This window comes from Pollachius pollachius (genome assembly GCF_949987615.1).
Source record: "Pollachius pollachius genome assembly, chromosome: 11".
Taxonomy (NCBI): domain Eukaryota; kingdom Metazoa; phylum Chordata; class Actinopteri; order Gadiformes; family Gadidae; genus Pollachius; species Pollachius pollachius.
Genome location: NC_136944.1, coordinates 10,496,683 through 10,511,017, shown reverse-complemented (window position 1 = coordinate 10,511,017; position 14,335 = coordinate 10,496,683). Strand labels below are relative to the sequence as shown.

Sequence of the window (14,335 nt, the reverse complement as noted above, 5' to 3'; positions counted from 1 at the left end):
TGACAAAAAACTGTCATTTTCGAACATGATTGGCGTTCACCATGCTAGAACAAGACAGAAGGCCCACGCCTCACATGGAAAACAATTATCTCCTCCGTGGTTTAGATATATTGGTAGATATGCATTTGTTAACGCGCATGTTCCCTGACTTCATGCGTTGTGAGGAAGGTTCATGTATGTGTTCTATTGATAATGTGGGTGTGTAGCTTGTGTTACATGACTGCGAGCGATATGGAGTAGCCCTAAACAGGAATGGAAAGAGGCTGATCAGAAGTGAAGGTTGTTATGGTGAGTTTTGGCTTAATTGAAAAATGTTATGTAGGATTCAAATGACATTGACAAAATGTGAATGTTTATATTGTATGTTATATTGAGCGCTGAAAGTTTATTTTGGTAAATGTGTAGTCATCCGCTGACTTTGGTCTCTGTTTAAAAAAACATTCTCGCAAGTAATCGCTTATTACATTTTCAATTTCCATATTATGTACGTTATGTAGGTGTTAATAAATATACATTACTTTTCTTATTACATTATTTGATCACATGTTTTTTTTTTCCCAGAAGGGAATTGTTGTTGGTCCCATTTGCCTTAACAATGACACGCTGACAGTTGATAGGTTACAGGTTAGGGGCATTTGTGACCCTAAGTTTCCATAAGATGGAAACTAGCGAATAAAAACAAAACTTGAATAACAACACACTAATACATAATTAGAAATTGTAGAAACCATAACCTATGTTATATCCATGTTTTTTAGAATTGTATGTCTTATAACATATTACATTCATAATGAAACTTTTCTCGCAACTCTGAATAAATGTGTGTATGTCATTGTGATTGGTCGCCCCATGTCTCCAGGCGGATTCAGAGGCATCACCGCAGAGCGGGGGTTACGATGTGGAGCTGTTCGTGGACACGCCGGACTACGACCTCATTTGCACCATCTGCCAGGGGGTCCTACGGTGCCCCGTGAGAGCTACGTGCCATCACATCTTCTGCAAGAGATGCATTTTGCAATGGCTGAAGAGGTACAGACCTCATTGACCTATGGGGATTATAACTTCATTCACATTACACATTTTCTGGGCCAGGGATAATGCAGTGGTCGGGTTGTTGGACTCTGTTGGTTTCTGGGTTCCAACCCAAATGTCCTTTGCAGTTGTTCACATTCCTACGTGCTGTAGGCCTCCCTGAGAAAGAGGCCTTAACCCTACAATGCTTATTAATGACGTAAGTCGCCCTTGATTGTCGGCTTAATACTAAACAGGAGTAGGGACAAGTTGCAGAGCAGTGTTGACTGAAAGTGATTCCTCTCTAGGCAGGAGACATGTCCGTGTTGCAGAAAGGCTGTCAACCAGAGCGTCATCTTTGTCATGTTCAAGCTCAGCAGGTCGATTGGCCGCATGAAGATTAAGGTAGGTACACAAAGGAGGGACAACAACTATGTTACTTTCTTCAGATAATGTAGATTTTCAGAATTTAAAATGAATTGTATCAACACTGAGGCACCATGAGATTATGAGCCTGTCTTGTCACAGGAAATTTGTTTTTAACTTTTTCTTTAACATTTCTGTTGAAATACCTTTTTGCATTGTGAAGAGAATTGAATGTTCTGGAATGACCATGTCAAACTCTATCTCATGTTAGCCGTATGAACGGCCATGCTTTCACAGAACATATACCCAATGCTTCCCTAGCATTAAGTATATTGTACTCTATGTCTAGACAGACGTTAAGCTTCCCTCAACACGTTCTGCGCTTGGTCCCCATCCAGTGTAGGAATGAGATCCGCGGCTGCTCAGCAACGTTCCCCCTCGCGGAACAGTATTGCCACAGCATGAGCTGCGCCTACGAGCTCATCCCCTGCCCGTACCAGGGCTGCCGTGCCCAGCTCCTCCGCCGCGACCTGGACACGCACGCGCGCCACTGCGAACACTGGCGGCAGCCCTGCCACATGGGCTGCGGCGTAGTGCTCTCCCACCGTACGCAGGCCCAGCACAACTGCTACCGGCAGCTGAGGCAGGAGTACGCTTTGAGGCAGAGGAACCACCGGGCCATCGCCGCTGCCCTGCAGCGGAAAATGCGGCGCATGCAGAGCACCATGGCCCACATGAAGAGGCAGATCGGCCTGATCTGCGAGAGCCTGGAGGTCATGGACGACCTGCAGGAAGAGGAGGTGGAGGAGGAGGTGGAGGAGGAGGAGGTGGAGGAGGACCAGGGGGAGACCAGCGGCGGCGCCAGTGCCAGTGGCTCATGATTAGGAGGAGGGTTTTCTCTTGGGTTTTGTGTGTGTGTGTGTGAGTGAATAAGCTACATGTTTGATGACGTAAAGAAAAGTATTAAAAAATACTGTGGTTTACAGAATTTTTAGATGGTCTTTCGTGAACAGCCCATTGTTAATGCCTCTGTTGCATTACATGTTTAATCTGAAACGAACACTGCATGCCCATTCGAAGATGGTCAAATACATGGGTATGCTTCCTATCATGTATTGCATTTTACATCTTGCTTCTTCACATTTTAAAATCAGAGTTTAATATCTTGACAGGGGAAAATCATGGGTCCTGCTTTTTGTCTATGTCAATGAGAAGGAGTTTTTTATTTGGTACAAGCTTGTAATGTGGCATTTGGTAGGTATATTGTATGAATTGTTTTACCCAACACATGTTGATAGCTGATTTGTTTGGTGTCCACTTGCAACTAACACATGGTCATGCTATTTACAATTTTTCCATTGCCACCTCAGGGGACCTATAGAACTGGTTTCATTATTGACCATTTTATTTTTGCACAGTGCAGCTTTAAAAGTGTGTTTTTGAAAAATGATATGATGATAATGATGAATTCCAATGTCTATATGTTTTTTTTTATAAAAAGGAATCATACATTATAATGTCCTTTGTCTGCTATTTATCGATATAAAAACAGTCATTAACGAATTTACGAGGTAATTATCTCGGAAAAAGGTTTCTATTGGAAACAAAATGCCCTTATTTTTTCTGAAATAATGAGAAAATCTCAAGAGAAGCTGTTATTCACATAGTTAAGAGCTTACCTCTAAGCAAGAATGATAGAAAAATAAAGATGTTGCATCTGAAAAGCAATCTTTTCTATTACATGAGGTCAAGCAAAAAGTTTGATTACATAATTTGGCATTTTAACTAATACCGTCACGACCCCGTACTTGGATCCTCTTTGGAGGGTTAGGCTGATCAGCAGCAGCAACCGTCCTCCATAAAGGTGAGTTTCTTGAACGATTTTGCGTCATTAATTCAGAAAGATAGGGAAGAATTAATTTTACACAAAACCTTTCTCTGAGAGAATTAGGTCGTTCATTCAGATAAACAAGAGCAGAATAGATTTTACCCAGTGAATGCATTATGCTTCCGTACTTTTTTTTGTAGTTCTTGATTTTCTTTTATATCGATATGAAGATTACTTTGAATAGGATCCATCACAGTTGTCTTGTTACCAACAGCGGCACCGCTTCCCTAAACTATCGCGAGAACAACGCGTATAAATACAGAGCGGAACTACAGTTTTTTCTTCTTCCTGTTATACAGATCACGTAAGTCTACCTCACATCGAATGCCTGCTTATATCTACAATAATCTCCTTCATCTTGGTGTCAAATATAGTGATTTAAATATAAAACGTGAACTGAAATGTTTAATATTAGATCTATTGATACATTTACTTACTGGGATATGATTAAAATAGTTATCTATTGAACACTGCTCTGGTGGCAATGCTGATTGCTTTCTAGCGCTTGTTTCCTGTAAACAATTGGGATGCCCATTTTTAATCCAATGTTTAATCCTTCATCAGCAAATGGCGGACGACGCCGGTGGTAGAGGAGGTTTTCGCGGAGGTTTTGGTGGAGGCGACCGTGGCCGCGGACGCGGCCGCGGTCGTGGCAGAGGCCGCGGCAGGGGCCGTGGAGCTAGAGGCGGAAAGTCCGAGGACAAGGAGGTAAGCCCTACTTTGCTGCCCATGTTAAATAATGTAAACTTTGCGTGTCAATTTGCTTCCACTGATTAAAAACAAGACCAAAACGCGTCGTTAACTTGATGTATTGTTTCAGTGGGTGCCCGTCACCAAGCTTGGACGCCTTGTCAAGGACTTGAAGATCAAGTCCCTTGAGGAGATCTATCTCTACTCCCTGCCTATCAAGGTAATTTGATGTCTCTAAATCGTAATTTTATTGCTCTAAACTTAAGAAATAGGTTAAGATAATGCTATCTTTTGGAACAGAAAGATTGGCTGCTGGTTATGCACATGTTCTTTTGCACTTAAATCGCCAAATGGATAGTTCAGCAAAAATGTATTACCGTATGCTACCCTATTGATCAGGTGACCCTTGTCAGTGATAAATCGTATTGTAGTTGACTCAGTTAAATTGGTAACTTTGTGTTTCAGGAGTCCGAGATCATCGACTTCTTCTTGGGGTCTGCGCTGAAGGACGAGGTGCTGAAGATCATGCCTGTCCAGAAGCAGACCAGGGCTGGTCAGCGTACAAGGTTCAAGGCCTTCGTTGCCATCGGCGACTACAACGGCCACGTTGGTCTGGGTGTCAAGTGCTCCAAGGAGGTGGCAACCGCCATCCGTGGTGCCATCATCCTGGCCAAGCTGTCCATCGTTCCAGTCAGGAGAGGTTACTGGGGTAACAAGATCGGCAAGCCCCACACTGTGCCCTGCAAGGTGACAGGTCGCTGTGGCTCCGTCCTGGTGCGTCTCATCCCGGCGCCCCGCGGTACTGGCATTGTGTCGGCCCCCGTGCCCAAGAAGCTGCTCATGATGGCTGGTATCGACGATTGCTACACCTCTGCCAGAGGCTGCACCGCCACCCTTGGCAACTTCGGTAAGGGTCCCGTTGTGTTTGTTAGAGGTCGAACGTACGCTGGGATATTTGATTCTCCTTGCTCTGCCCAGATTCGCCTTTGCTGTGACGGATCTGTCTTAAAACGGAGAGAGAGTAACGGGCATTATTAGTGCACGGCAGAAGGGCCTCTCAATGGTGTCTTCTGTTCCCCTGTTGTGTGCTCTACATTCTGTTAAGTTAAACTGAAGTGTGGCCAAACCTCCCATTGCCGACGGCTGCTCTAATACTTTATGCATTTGTTTTCAGCCAAGGCTACCTTTGACGCCATCTCAAAGACGTACAGCTACCTGACCCCTGATCTCTGGAAGGAGACCGTCTTCACCAAGTCACCCTACCAGGTCCGTACCCTACCCAGATAGTTTGTGATCTGTTTCGTTAACTCTGCTTGTGGTGCAGAAGATGCTAATCGTGTTGTATGTTTGCAGGAGTTCACTGACCATCTGGCCAAGACTCACACCAGGGTTGCTGTGCAGAGGAACCAGGCACCTGTGCCACCCGCCACCTCCTAATTGCTTTTGTACAGTGGCTTTGTTGAATAAAACTTGACCAGTCACAAGCATTCAGTCTGATGCATTATTTGAATGTGTTGAATTAAATCGGGTTGCTACTGGAAGTACTTGAGAATTTGAATCGCTAACCCATGTTTTAATGTGTAAAGATAACTAGAGCTTGATTATATCTGGCATTAAACTACCGCTAAATCAGCAATCTTGAGTTTAAGAAATCTGTTTCCACAGACTTATCTGGAAGCCACTAGTCTTCAGTTCCACAAAGGAACATTTATTTATACTTGATCTGCATAGGCTACTGCCATTTTCAGCACTGAACTTTGGCTTTTCCCTGTAAAGTACAGCAAGCTACTGCATATTGGTCATAACATACAGAATTAAGTCAAGACTATTTTACGAGAGGTGCCAATGGACTTGTTGCATAGAGCTAGGCAGACGTATAGCCTATGGCCATTCACCGGGATGTTGACTTTAATCACTAGTGTCCGGGGAACAGGGGCATAGCCACATGGGTCAAAGGTTGGCCCCCCGCTTCCCCCCGCAAGTACGAAGGAAAAAAAAACCTGAACGGAAACAGTCTAAAATGAGTTATATGGACTAGTTTGATCTGACTTATTCTTATTCAAAGTGTTATAGTTTGACATGACTAAATATTGCACACTATAGTTCCCCCGTCACCAAAGTGCCACCCCAAATATAAGACTGGCCCGAGCTGGCCACCAAAGTAATATCCTGGCTACGCCCCTGCCGGAGAACCAATGTCCAGTTAAGAGCTAGTGACTGCAACAGAACTGAATGGGTTCAACACCAGATTGACTTAAGTCATACCTGGCAACAGGTATTAATCATAGGGTTAATATGGGTGAACAGTGTATTGTGAATTCTTGAAAGACATGAAAGTGAAGTCAGTATCACTGAAAGCGGTAACAGGTGGAGTCTATGGCCAAATGATAAAAGCCCTTGCGTTTGAAGTATTATGAACTAGTTGTCCAACACCCTTGGGATCTATGGGAACAATCAGCTTATCCCCAAATAAATATTTGAGCTTGCTGATGTTATAATGGGCAAGAGCATGTATACAGACCCATGATTACACCTGTTTCACCACTACTATCGATGATGAAGCCTATTTAGGGCAGGTTGGAAAGTCTTCCAAAGTTTCCAAAAATGATATTTCATGTAAAGATGAATAGAGTGGAAACCATGGCTACATAAATAGATCCCATAAAGTTTATTTTACAATTATCACACGGGTAAAGACTGAATACAGTTATTTGTTTTAAGCTTTCTGAGCATCCATCATCCTCTCCTTCTGCTTCATTAGACACTTCCTTCCACTGGCGTACGCTCCCAGATCGCCATCTGCAAAATGGCAGAATTACATTAATATACATTTAAAGATATGCATCACTGTAGCTCTAGCAATGACACACATAGGAAATAAAAGACATTTACATTTCAGGGGTGGTGATGACAATGACTTTGGGGGGACAGGGGGAAATTGTTTATTGCCTGTGGTGCCAAATGTTTTGAGCTGGGTTTACCCGTAGGCATCCATGGGTAAGATACCAGATTGATTCCTGCTCTTCATGAAATGCATCTAAATTAAGTGCATGAATACGCTTTTCAGAGGTGTTGTGGATAATAGTTATGACATTTGGTGGACACGTTCATCAAAAGGGTCTTACAATGAAGAATGTAGATAGATTCTTAGCAGTTTTTGCCACAGTAGTAATTGAACGCTGGCGTGTTAATGCCATGCTGAACAACTGTGCAAGGTGCTAGACAGCACCTTGCACATACAGTGATATACTGATACAAATAGATATTTTCCTCAATGTACATTTCTTTGTTTGTGTTTCTTGACGACCATCATTTTTTCTTGATACTTTATGCATGGTTAATTTGTCTACACTATTACTCAATGGGGCCTTTTCACAGCCATACTGGAACCTGTGAGCCCACTTTCTGTTAGTTATTTCCAATACCAACTTAGCTGTTGAGTACAACCCAATCCATGCTGAAACTAACCAACGGTCTGGCCTGAGGTACCACCAAGCATGCCAACCCGGATGCACGGGTTGAACCATTCTATTCTGAAGACCATCTGTTTTTTGTCATAATTGGCCCAAAATAGTCCAAAAATGATGATACACAATAAGTTTTAAAATATCGCAACAAGCCAAAAAACATATTAAGGCAGATACTGGTGGGGTGCATGTCCTCATCGTAGATTTGATTCCAGCAGCCTGGAATCAGATCTAAAGTCCAACTTCTGAATCATACCTCCATGGGACAGGATTTGGGACAGAACGTGTGTCATACCTAGCACTTTGGTCAACTGTTGTTGTTTTTTAAATGTGCTTTACAAATAAATGCACATTTACATATACCATCCTACTAGGATATTTATGTATTTTATATTTTTGAGGGAGCCCTGGCAAAGATAACCATGTTCAAATAACAAACTAGAAAACATTTAGCAACTCACAAAATCATAAGCCTAAAAAGACTGACCGGAGGAAACAGATCTAAGGTAGCATTTACGAGTAACAACCCATACAACACTAGATTGACAAAGTAGCAGATATTCCCTCAACATGACTTTACTTACAGCGCGATAGGAAGGCCTTCGTGGCATCATTGTAATTCTGCAGCTCCTTTGAACAGTTCTGGTGGTAGCTGTCCCCCTCCCTCTGCGTGCAAGCCCTCATGCGCTCCTGGAGGATACGCACAATCTCCTGGTCCACCTTACTGTTGTAAGGAAAGAGCGATAGAAGAGTAGAGAGAGGGAAGAGGAACAGAGTGGTGAAAAGGAGACATGAAATCAAAATATAATGTCAAGAAATATATATTAAAAAAGATCGGTTGGATAATTTGACTTTGAGCATCAATATGGACGTGTTGAAGAACTTTACTTTCTTAATCAGGTATTGAGCACATCCCTACAACGTGTCATATGTGTAGCATCTACAGTAGCTGCTATTATTGCTTAACACAGGGAATGGGTTAGCCTAGCGATTGTAATACTTGCACTATTGTTTCACTTCTTATGACAAATGTACTTATTGTAACAAATGCACTTATTGTAAGTCGCTTTGGATAAAAGCGTCTGCTAAATGCCCTAAATGTAAATGTCATATCATGAGTTAGCAAACCGATAAAGATCGGTCATCAAACACAAGGCGCTAAAATCGAGAACAGGTATATAATTATTTAAACTAGGTCAAGTGGTGATTTCATGGGATGGCCCAATCAGCAGTTAGCGGTACCAAAGGATGAGACGGAGCCACTTACTAGTCTCTCCTCCACTGCATCTCGGCTTCATAGTAGCAGACATAGTCGCCCTCCTCGCACTCAGTCAGATCAGGGACACGGCGGAACCTCTGGTGGTAATAGACCGACTTGTTGCCAGACTGGATGCTATCAATACATTCTGGAGAAGGGACAGTACCATAAATAATCAGAACATATTTTAAAGAATTTGGTGTATACACATTTTATAGAGGTCACATTTGCATTGTGCCAAAAAGCATCTAGTCTGCTAACATCGTTAGCTCAAGTTTAGCACTGCAAGAAGCATTTCGCAGCTACACATTTGAATACTTTGTCATTGCCATTTCCAAAATCAAACAGACCGATGTAATCGTCTATTGTGTTAGAAGGTACAATCTCAGAAGCTCTAATAAGATAGCGAACAACATTAGATAATAATTACATGTTTGACTCCACCAACCTCTAAATTTGGTGACAGGGAGATCCACCGAATAATAGAACAGTTTGGACGCGATCACTGCTGGACTTGGCAGGCTGGTCTGTTTATTATCAGCTGGCGTCCGACGTGGAGGCACTGGGTAAACATCTTTGTCGAAATCATCAGGCATTGTGCCTTATTTAAAATCGGAAACAAGACAAATCCTTAAATTCGACCTAGCCTTCGGTCCTCAATACATGACGCATGCGCAGACAGTTGAATATGGCGGCTTAGAGGTCAACACACACGTTAAATGTTTTTTTTATTTGTATTATCACAATGATATTATGAAATTGTTATAAATTGTATTCATACAGTCTTCCCGGTGATATTTATTAACTCTTTCGTAAATCCGTTGGACTTTTCTATAAATACAGGTTAAAGGTAAAAGGTCGGGTTTTGAAATATATGAATGTAAGTCCAGCAGGTGGTGCTGACGTTTCACAAGATTGCCTGTTGACGTCGAGTAATTGACAGTATGCAATCATGAATTGAAAAAAAAAATGTTATGAACACTAATAATTAAGCCAATTCCTATAAATTCAATATTGTTAAATGCCTACGTATTTCTATTTAGAAATAAATTAAGTAATGTGATGTGAAACAGTCATGAGAAATTAGAAATGGGGAGATCTGGTTGTTGAATGTCTATGCTTTTTTCTTATCAAACCTTTTTATAAAGAATTGGTACCCCTGTTATCGAGTATTTAATTGTATGTTTGGGTCAGTATTTTGTTAACACAGAATGATATCTTGGAGGGATAGTTCCTATTCTCTGCTCCATCCAACCAGATGACCAGTAAGACCCTCCTCTCTCTCTCTTCTCCCCATGTCCCCCCTCCCCAGTGACTCTGGTCTCCAAACTTGGCAAGGCTGACCTTGTTTGAAAGGTAATATGGCCCCTCAACCAGACCCAGCCAGCCAATCAAATTAAAGCTCTCACACTGTAACATTTTTAGTCTATTTCTTACTTCAACACTTGATCCTGTCTCTCTCTTTCGCTCTCTCTCTCCCTTTGGGACTCCTGTCCAGACGACCCGACATGGTCAGTGCTCTGCTCTCGTATTTTTATTTACATTCATTTGTTATCTTAAAGCTTTTAAAATCTTGGTTTGTGTGTTTCTATGTCTCCTTTATGCATGTGTTGGGCTGTGATTTATGTTCAAAAGATTGGCTTTAAGAGTTTATGTAAAATAAATGCAATTTGTCATTGGTAGCCTGAACAGATCACTTAAAAAATATTATGCCTTCAGCTTAATTTTTTTTTAGGTTTCTTATCAGATTGTTAAATATTATAAAACTATTATAAAACTAGAGGACGTAATTGTTTGTGCTGCTTGAGAAAGCTTAATGTCTGTGCTGCTACATAACGCGTCTCTGAGAGAGCTGAAGACACATGGCAGAGTATCATGTTGCCGTGGAACAAACCAGCACGTGTATGGCTTGTCCTCCATTTTATGACATGAACAACACTGGACAATATAGAAACAGGAGTTTGATTGGGCAAAAATGTATAATACTTTGAAAAAGTCTATATTTGAACATTTACACCTGTTGTGACACTGCTCTTAAAAAAACTTCCGTTATACCATATGCTTAAACTATCGCCATGTAGGACTTGTTGAAGATTCATAGTTTAATTAAGGTTTTAAAGATCTTCCGATTAAAGTGTTATCTCAAAGTCAATACCACAATCTTGTTTTTACACGTACACATCTCTCCATCAAGTGTTTGAGGAATCTTGCATTTTCTTTAGGGTGCAATTGTAATTGTCGACCGTATCCATGGAGACTAGTCATCATCTCACTCACACACTTGCATATGGGGTGTCGCTCTTCCTCTCCAGTCTCACCGTAAATTCCACGCCCCCCGCCACGGGCACATGGGCTTCTTGCCCCACAAGCGGAGCAAGAAGCAACGAGGAAAGGTGCGCACCTGGCCCAAGGACGACTCAAGCAAGCCTGTCCACCTCACCGCCTTCCTCGCCTATAAGGCCGGCATGACCCACACCCTCCGAGAGGTCCACCGCACGGCCCTCAGTAGGTACCGCAGGCTGGGGTAGTCCTGCGCCATGCCACCGTCCCACTCACTCCTCAATGTCGAACTCAGAGAAATCGTAATCTCTGTAAGTCAGAGAAATGATTATCTGTGTCAGTCAGAGAAATCATATCTCTTTATCAAGTCAATCCTCCTTGATGTCAGGGCTTCCCAAACCTTTTGACGCTGTGACCCACTCAGAGGGGTACATTTGGTCGTGAGGACTCAACCTTTGCTGTCTTCATACATACTAGATATGATCCACTTGGTACCCCGCTGCCACCCATTTATGAGTAGTGAGCCACACTTTCATAAAACACCACTCTATATCCTTTATGTAGTGAGGTAAAAAAATAACATGTATTCCTTTCATAGACATTTTGAACTAAATAGATATTTTTGCGTATGTCTTGATGAGAAGTGCAGTATAGTGCTGTCCTGTTGGATCTATAATCCAATCCGAGAGACAGTGATTTACCAAATGGAGCTTTACTGTATACATTACAAACAGGCCTTATTGAGAGCATTTTGCTGAACTACTGGCCCCTGGTGCTCTTCCCTCCAACAACAGAGCAGTCCAAGCGTGAGGAGGTAGAGGCAGTCACCATCCTGGAGACCCCCCCTGTCATGGTGGTGGGCATCGTGGGCTACATTGACACCATCCGCGGACTGCGCAGCTTCAAGACCATCTTTGCCGAGCATATCAGTGATGAGTGCAAGCGCCGCTTCTACAAAAACTGGTTAGGGGACTTTGATCAATGTATATTCTGATGGGCTGCATTGGATTTAATAACACCACAGGGCCTTATTCTCCTAGCATCCATCTTGTCCCTAAACAGTAGCTGGCCATCTTGGCTCAATTTTGTTTCTAGACACTGTCGTTTAGAGCCGAGATGGCGCAAAGATGGCCGCTATGTGAATAAGGCCTATTGAGGCTATATAGACACGATGCATGACAGGATCTGTCTAATCCTAACCTATCTGATGTAGGTACAAGAGCAAAAAGAAGGCCTTTACCAAGTACAGCAAGAAATGGCAAGATGAAAGTGGAAAGAAGCAACTTGAAAAGGATTTTGCATCATTGAAGAGATACTGTTCAGTCATCAGGGTGATCGTCCATTCTCAGGTACCCTTGACAGTGTTCACATTTACAAACAACTATGTCCAACAGTCCACTTACCATATCTCTAATCTATGATAGGAAGTGTACGCATCCCCCACTCCAGTTTTAAAACCTGCCCTCTCTACTTCTCTATCAGCTAAGACCTATTGGCACAGCCAGGAATTGATTGACAGCCAAGTGTACCCAACCAAATACCTCTTGTTAGAAGATCTTACGTTATTCGACATGATCACATGACCATAATGTCAGCCAGTCATGCCATGGCTAATCTGTTGGCTGCCACTTTTGAAACTAAAATGACTCTGACACACACTGCTGTCTTGTAGCTAGGCAGGAGCCAGACCAGTGTTGCGTTTCAGATGACAGTTTAAATATAACCCTCAGGAAGGGGGTGGAAGGCTCACTCAAACTGCTGTCATGTCCAACCCACATGACAGACATTTTTAGAGATAGGTTGGGCAAGAATTAAAATGGCTTTTATTACATTGTACAATAATTCTACTTATTTCAGCATTTCAATTTTCTTTCTCCTTTGTGGTTTTCTTTATTAAGGTTGTTGGGCATGCGTGTTATGTAGATAATTAAATACATTTGCAAAGGAACATATCTTTAGATCTCCTTGAAAATAGGTTAGGGGGAATGATCCGGGTAAGGTGTTAGTGTTAGTTATTATAGGTTATTATCCTATGACGAGGTTGTGAAGTCAACCTGGTAAATAGTCCATCCCTAACTTGGTTGGGCATTCCCCTCCATACAATTAAATTCCTGCTAAATTCCCAACAATTTTTTCGATAACGGACATAGGCTATTGCTCATGTTTAGTGTCTCTCTAGCTCTCTGTCTCCTCCTCTTCAAAACGTGTCCCTCTGACTCCATTCTCTCTCTCTACATCTCATCATGCCTCCAATCCATCTCTCCGTACCTCCACCCCTCCCCTTCTCCCTTTCTCTCTCTACCTCTCCATACCTCCATTTTCCCCCCTTCTCTTTGTTCCTGCATTCATCCATCCATATGTTCCTCTCTCTCAATCCTTATACCCCCATCCACCCCGTATCTCTCTCTCTCTCTCTCTCTCTCTCTCTCTCTCTCGCTCTCTCTCTCTCTCTCTCTCTCTCTCTCTCTCTCTCTCTCTCTCTCTCTCTCTCTCTCTCTCCTCTTCCCTCCTCCTTTCAGATGCGTCTGCTGCCCTTCAGGCAGAAGAAAGCCCACATGATGGAGGTGCAGCTAAACGGAGGTAGCATTGCGGCCAAGGTGGACTGGGCCAGGGAACACTTTGAGCAGGCGGTGCCTGTCTCTGCTGTCTTCTGCCAGGATGAGATGATCGACGTTATCGGAGTCACCAAAGGCCACGGGTTCAAGGGTACGGCTGGCCAGTTTTTTTGTAAACCAAGACTGAGAGAAAGTGCATATAAAGTGCAGGGTTCAGTATTCCTGTGCTGAAGTTAGTGAGCAGATAACCTTGCATATTATTATCTTTTCTAAATAGAAACATACTCCCACACACAACCCTGTCCCACTGTCTGGTTCTCTGGCCTTCTCCCAGGTGTGACAAGCCGATGGCATGTCAAGAAGCTGCCCAGGAAGACCCACAAGGGCCTGAGGAAGGTGGCCTGCATCGGGGCCTGGCATCCGGCCCGCGTCAGCTACACCATTGCCCGCGCTGGCCAGAAGGGCTACCACCACCGCACAGAGTTAAACAAAAAGGTGATTTTATTTATGCAACTCAAATAGACTCAAATCAGGTTTTATTGGGGATGTGTAGTGGATATTTGGACTTCCTGTCAATATTTTCTTCTGCCCACCGTTTTATAATTTCATGTTTAATCATTTAGGTTGTATTTAAATGTAGACACACTGCAAAGCTCCAGAGGTCCTCATTCTTCTCTTTGTGTGCAGATCTACCGTGTGGGTCAGGGGCTCCATGTCAAGGATGGGAAGGTGGTCCATAACAACGCCTCCACAAACTATGATGCCAGCCAGAAATCCATCACCCCACTGGTAAAGGCTACCTAAAAAAAAACCTCCAGAT

At 42.8% G+C, this 14,335-nt stretch overlaps 4 protein-coding genes across 4 annotated transcripts in view; 3 read left to right on the top strand and 1 right to left on the bottom strand.

Moving 5' to 3' along the window:
• Positions 1-180: 180 nt before the first annotated feature.
• On the top strand, positions 181-2,258 carry LOC307083268 (RING finger protein 151-like; the record flags this gene model as incomplete). Its single annotated transcript, XM_079747100.1, has 4 exons — positions 181-288; positions 860-1,029; positions 1,320-1,416; positions 1,776-2,258. Exons 1-4 carry the CDS (start codon positions 286-288, stop codon positions 2,256-2,258), a joined length of 753 nt encoding a protein of 250 aa, XP_079603226.1. The 5' UTR covers positions 181-285.
• Positions 2,259-3,830: 1,572 nt separating this feature from the next.
• Positions 3,831-5,442, top strand: rps2 (ribosomal protein S2). The gene is made up of 5 exons (XM_079747149.1): positions 3,831-3,973; positions 4,086-4,175; positions 4,421-4,862; positions 5,130-5,221; positions 5,309-5,442. Exons 1-5 carry the CDS (start codon positions 3,833-3,835, stop codon positions 5,390-5,392), a joined length of 849 nt encoding a protein of 282 aa, XP_079603275.1. The 5' UTR covers positions 3,831-3,832; the 3' UTR covers positions 5,393-5,442.
• Positions 5,443-6,608: 1,166 nt separating this feature from the next.
• ndufb10 (NADH:ubiquinone oxidoreductase subunit B10) lies at positions 6,609-9,345 on the bottom strand. The gene is made up of 4 exons (XM_079747154.1): positions 9,129-9,345; positions 8,690-8,828; positions 8,007-8,146; positions 6,609-6,754 (listed from the first exon to the last, which is right to left on the bottom strand). Exons 1-4 carry the CDS (start codon positions 9,274-9,276, stop codon positions 6,672-6,674), a joined length of 510 nt encoding a protein of 169 aa, XP_079603280.1. The 5' UTR covers positions 9,277-9,345; the 3' UTR covers positions 6,609-6,671.
• A 1,151-nt stretch (positions 9,346-10,496) lies between these two features.
• Positions 10,497-14,335, top strand: part of LOC307083267 (large ribosomal subunit protein uL3-like) — a gene marked incomplete at its 5' end in the record, with an annotated part of 5,345 nt that continues 1,506 nt past the window's right edge. Inside the window, 7 exons of the mRNA XM_079747099.1 lie at positions 10,497-10,550; positions 10,993-11,185; positions 11,755-11,923; positions 12,174-12,309; positions 13,480-13,666; positions 13,850-14,010; positions 14,203-14,304. Of these exons, the coding sequence (XP_079603225.1) occupies positions 10,497-10,550; positions 10,993-11,185; positions 11,755-11,923; positions 12,174-12,309; positions 13,480-13,666; positions 13,850-14,010; positions 14,203-14,304 (1,002 nt within the window). The remainder of the gene's footprint in view (positions 10,551-10,992; positions 11,186-11,754; positions 11,924-12,173; positions 12,310-13,479; positions 13,667-13,849; positions 14,011-14,202; positions 14,305-14,335) is intronic.

Coding starts and splice junctions, on each gene's coding strand:
- rps2 (XM_079747149.1), top strand. CDS start 3,833: ATGGCGGACGACGCCGGTGGTAGAGGAGGTTTTCGCGGAGGTTTTGGT. Junction 4,176..4,420: donor TCTACTCCCTGCCTATCAAG/GTAATTTGATGT, acceptor TTTGTGTTTCAG/GAGTCCGAGATCATCGACTT. Junction 5,222..5,308: donor TCACCAAGTCACCCTACCAG/GTCCGTACCCTA, acceptor GTATGTTTGCAG/GAGTTCACTGACCATCTGGC.
- ndufb10 (XM_079747154.1), bottom strand. CDS start 9,276: ATGCCTGATGATTTCGACAAAGATGTTTACCCAGTGCCTCCACGTCGG. Junction 8,829..9,128: donor CCCTGTCACCAAATTTAGAG/GTTGGTGGAGTC, acceptor TCCCTTCTCCAG/AATGTATTGATAGCATCCAG. Junction 6,755..8,006: donor GAAGGCCTTCCTATCGCGCT/GTAAGTAAAGTC, acceptor GCCATTTTGCAG/ATGGCGATCTGGGAGCGTAC.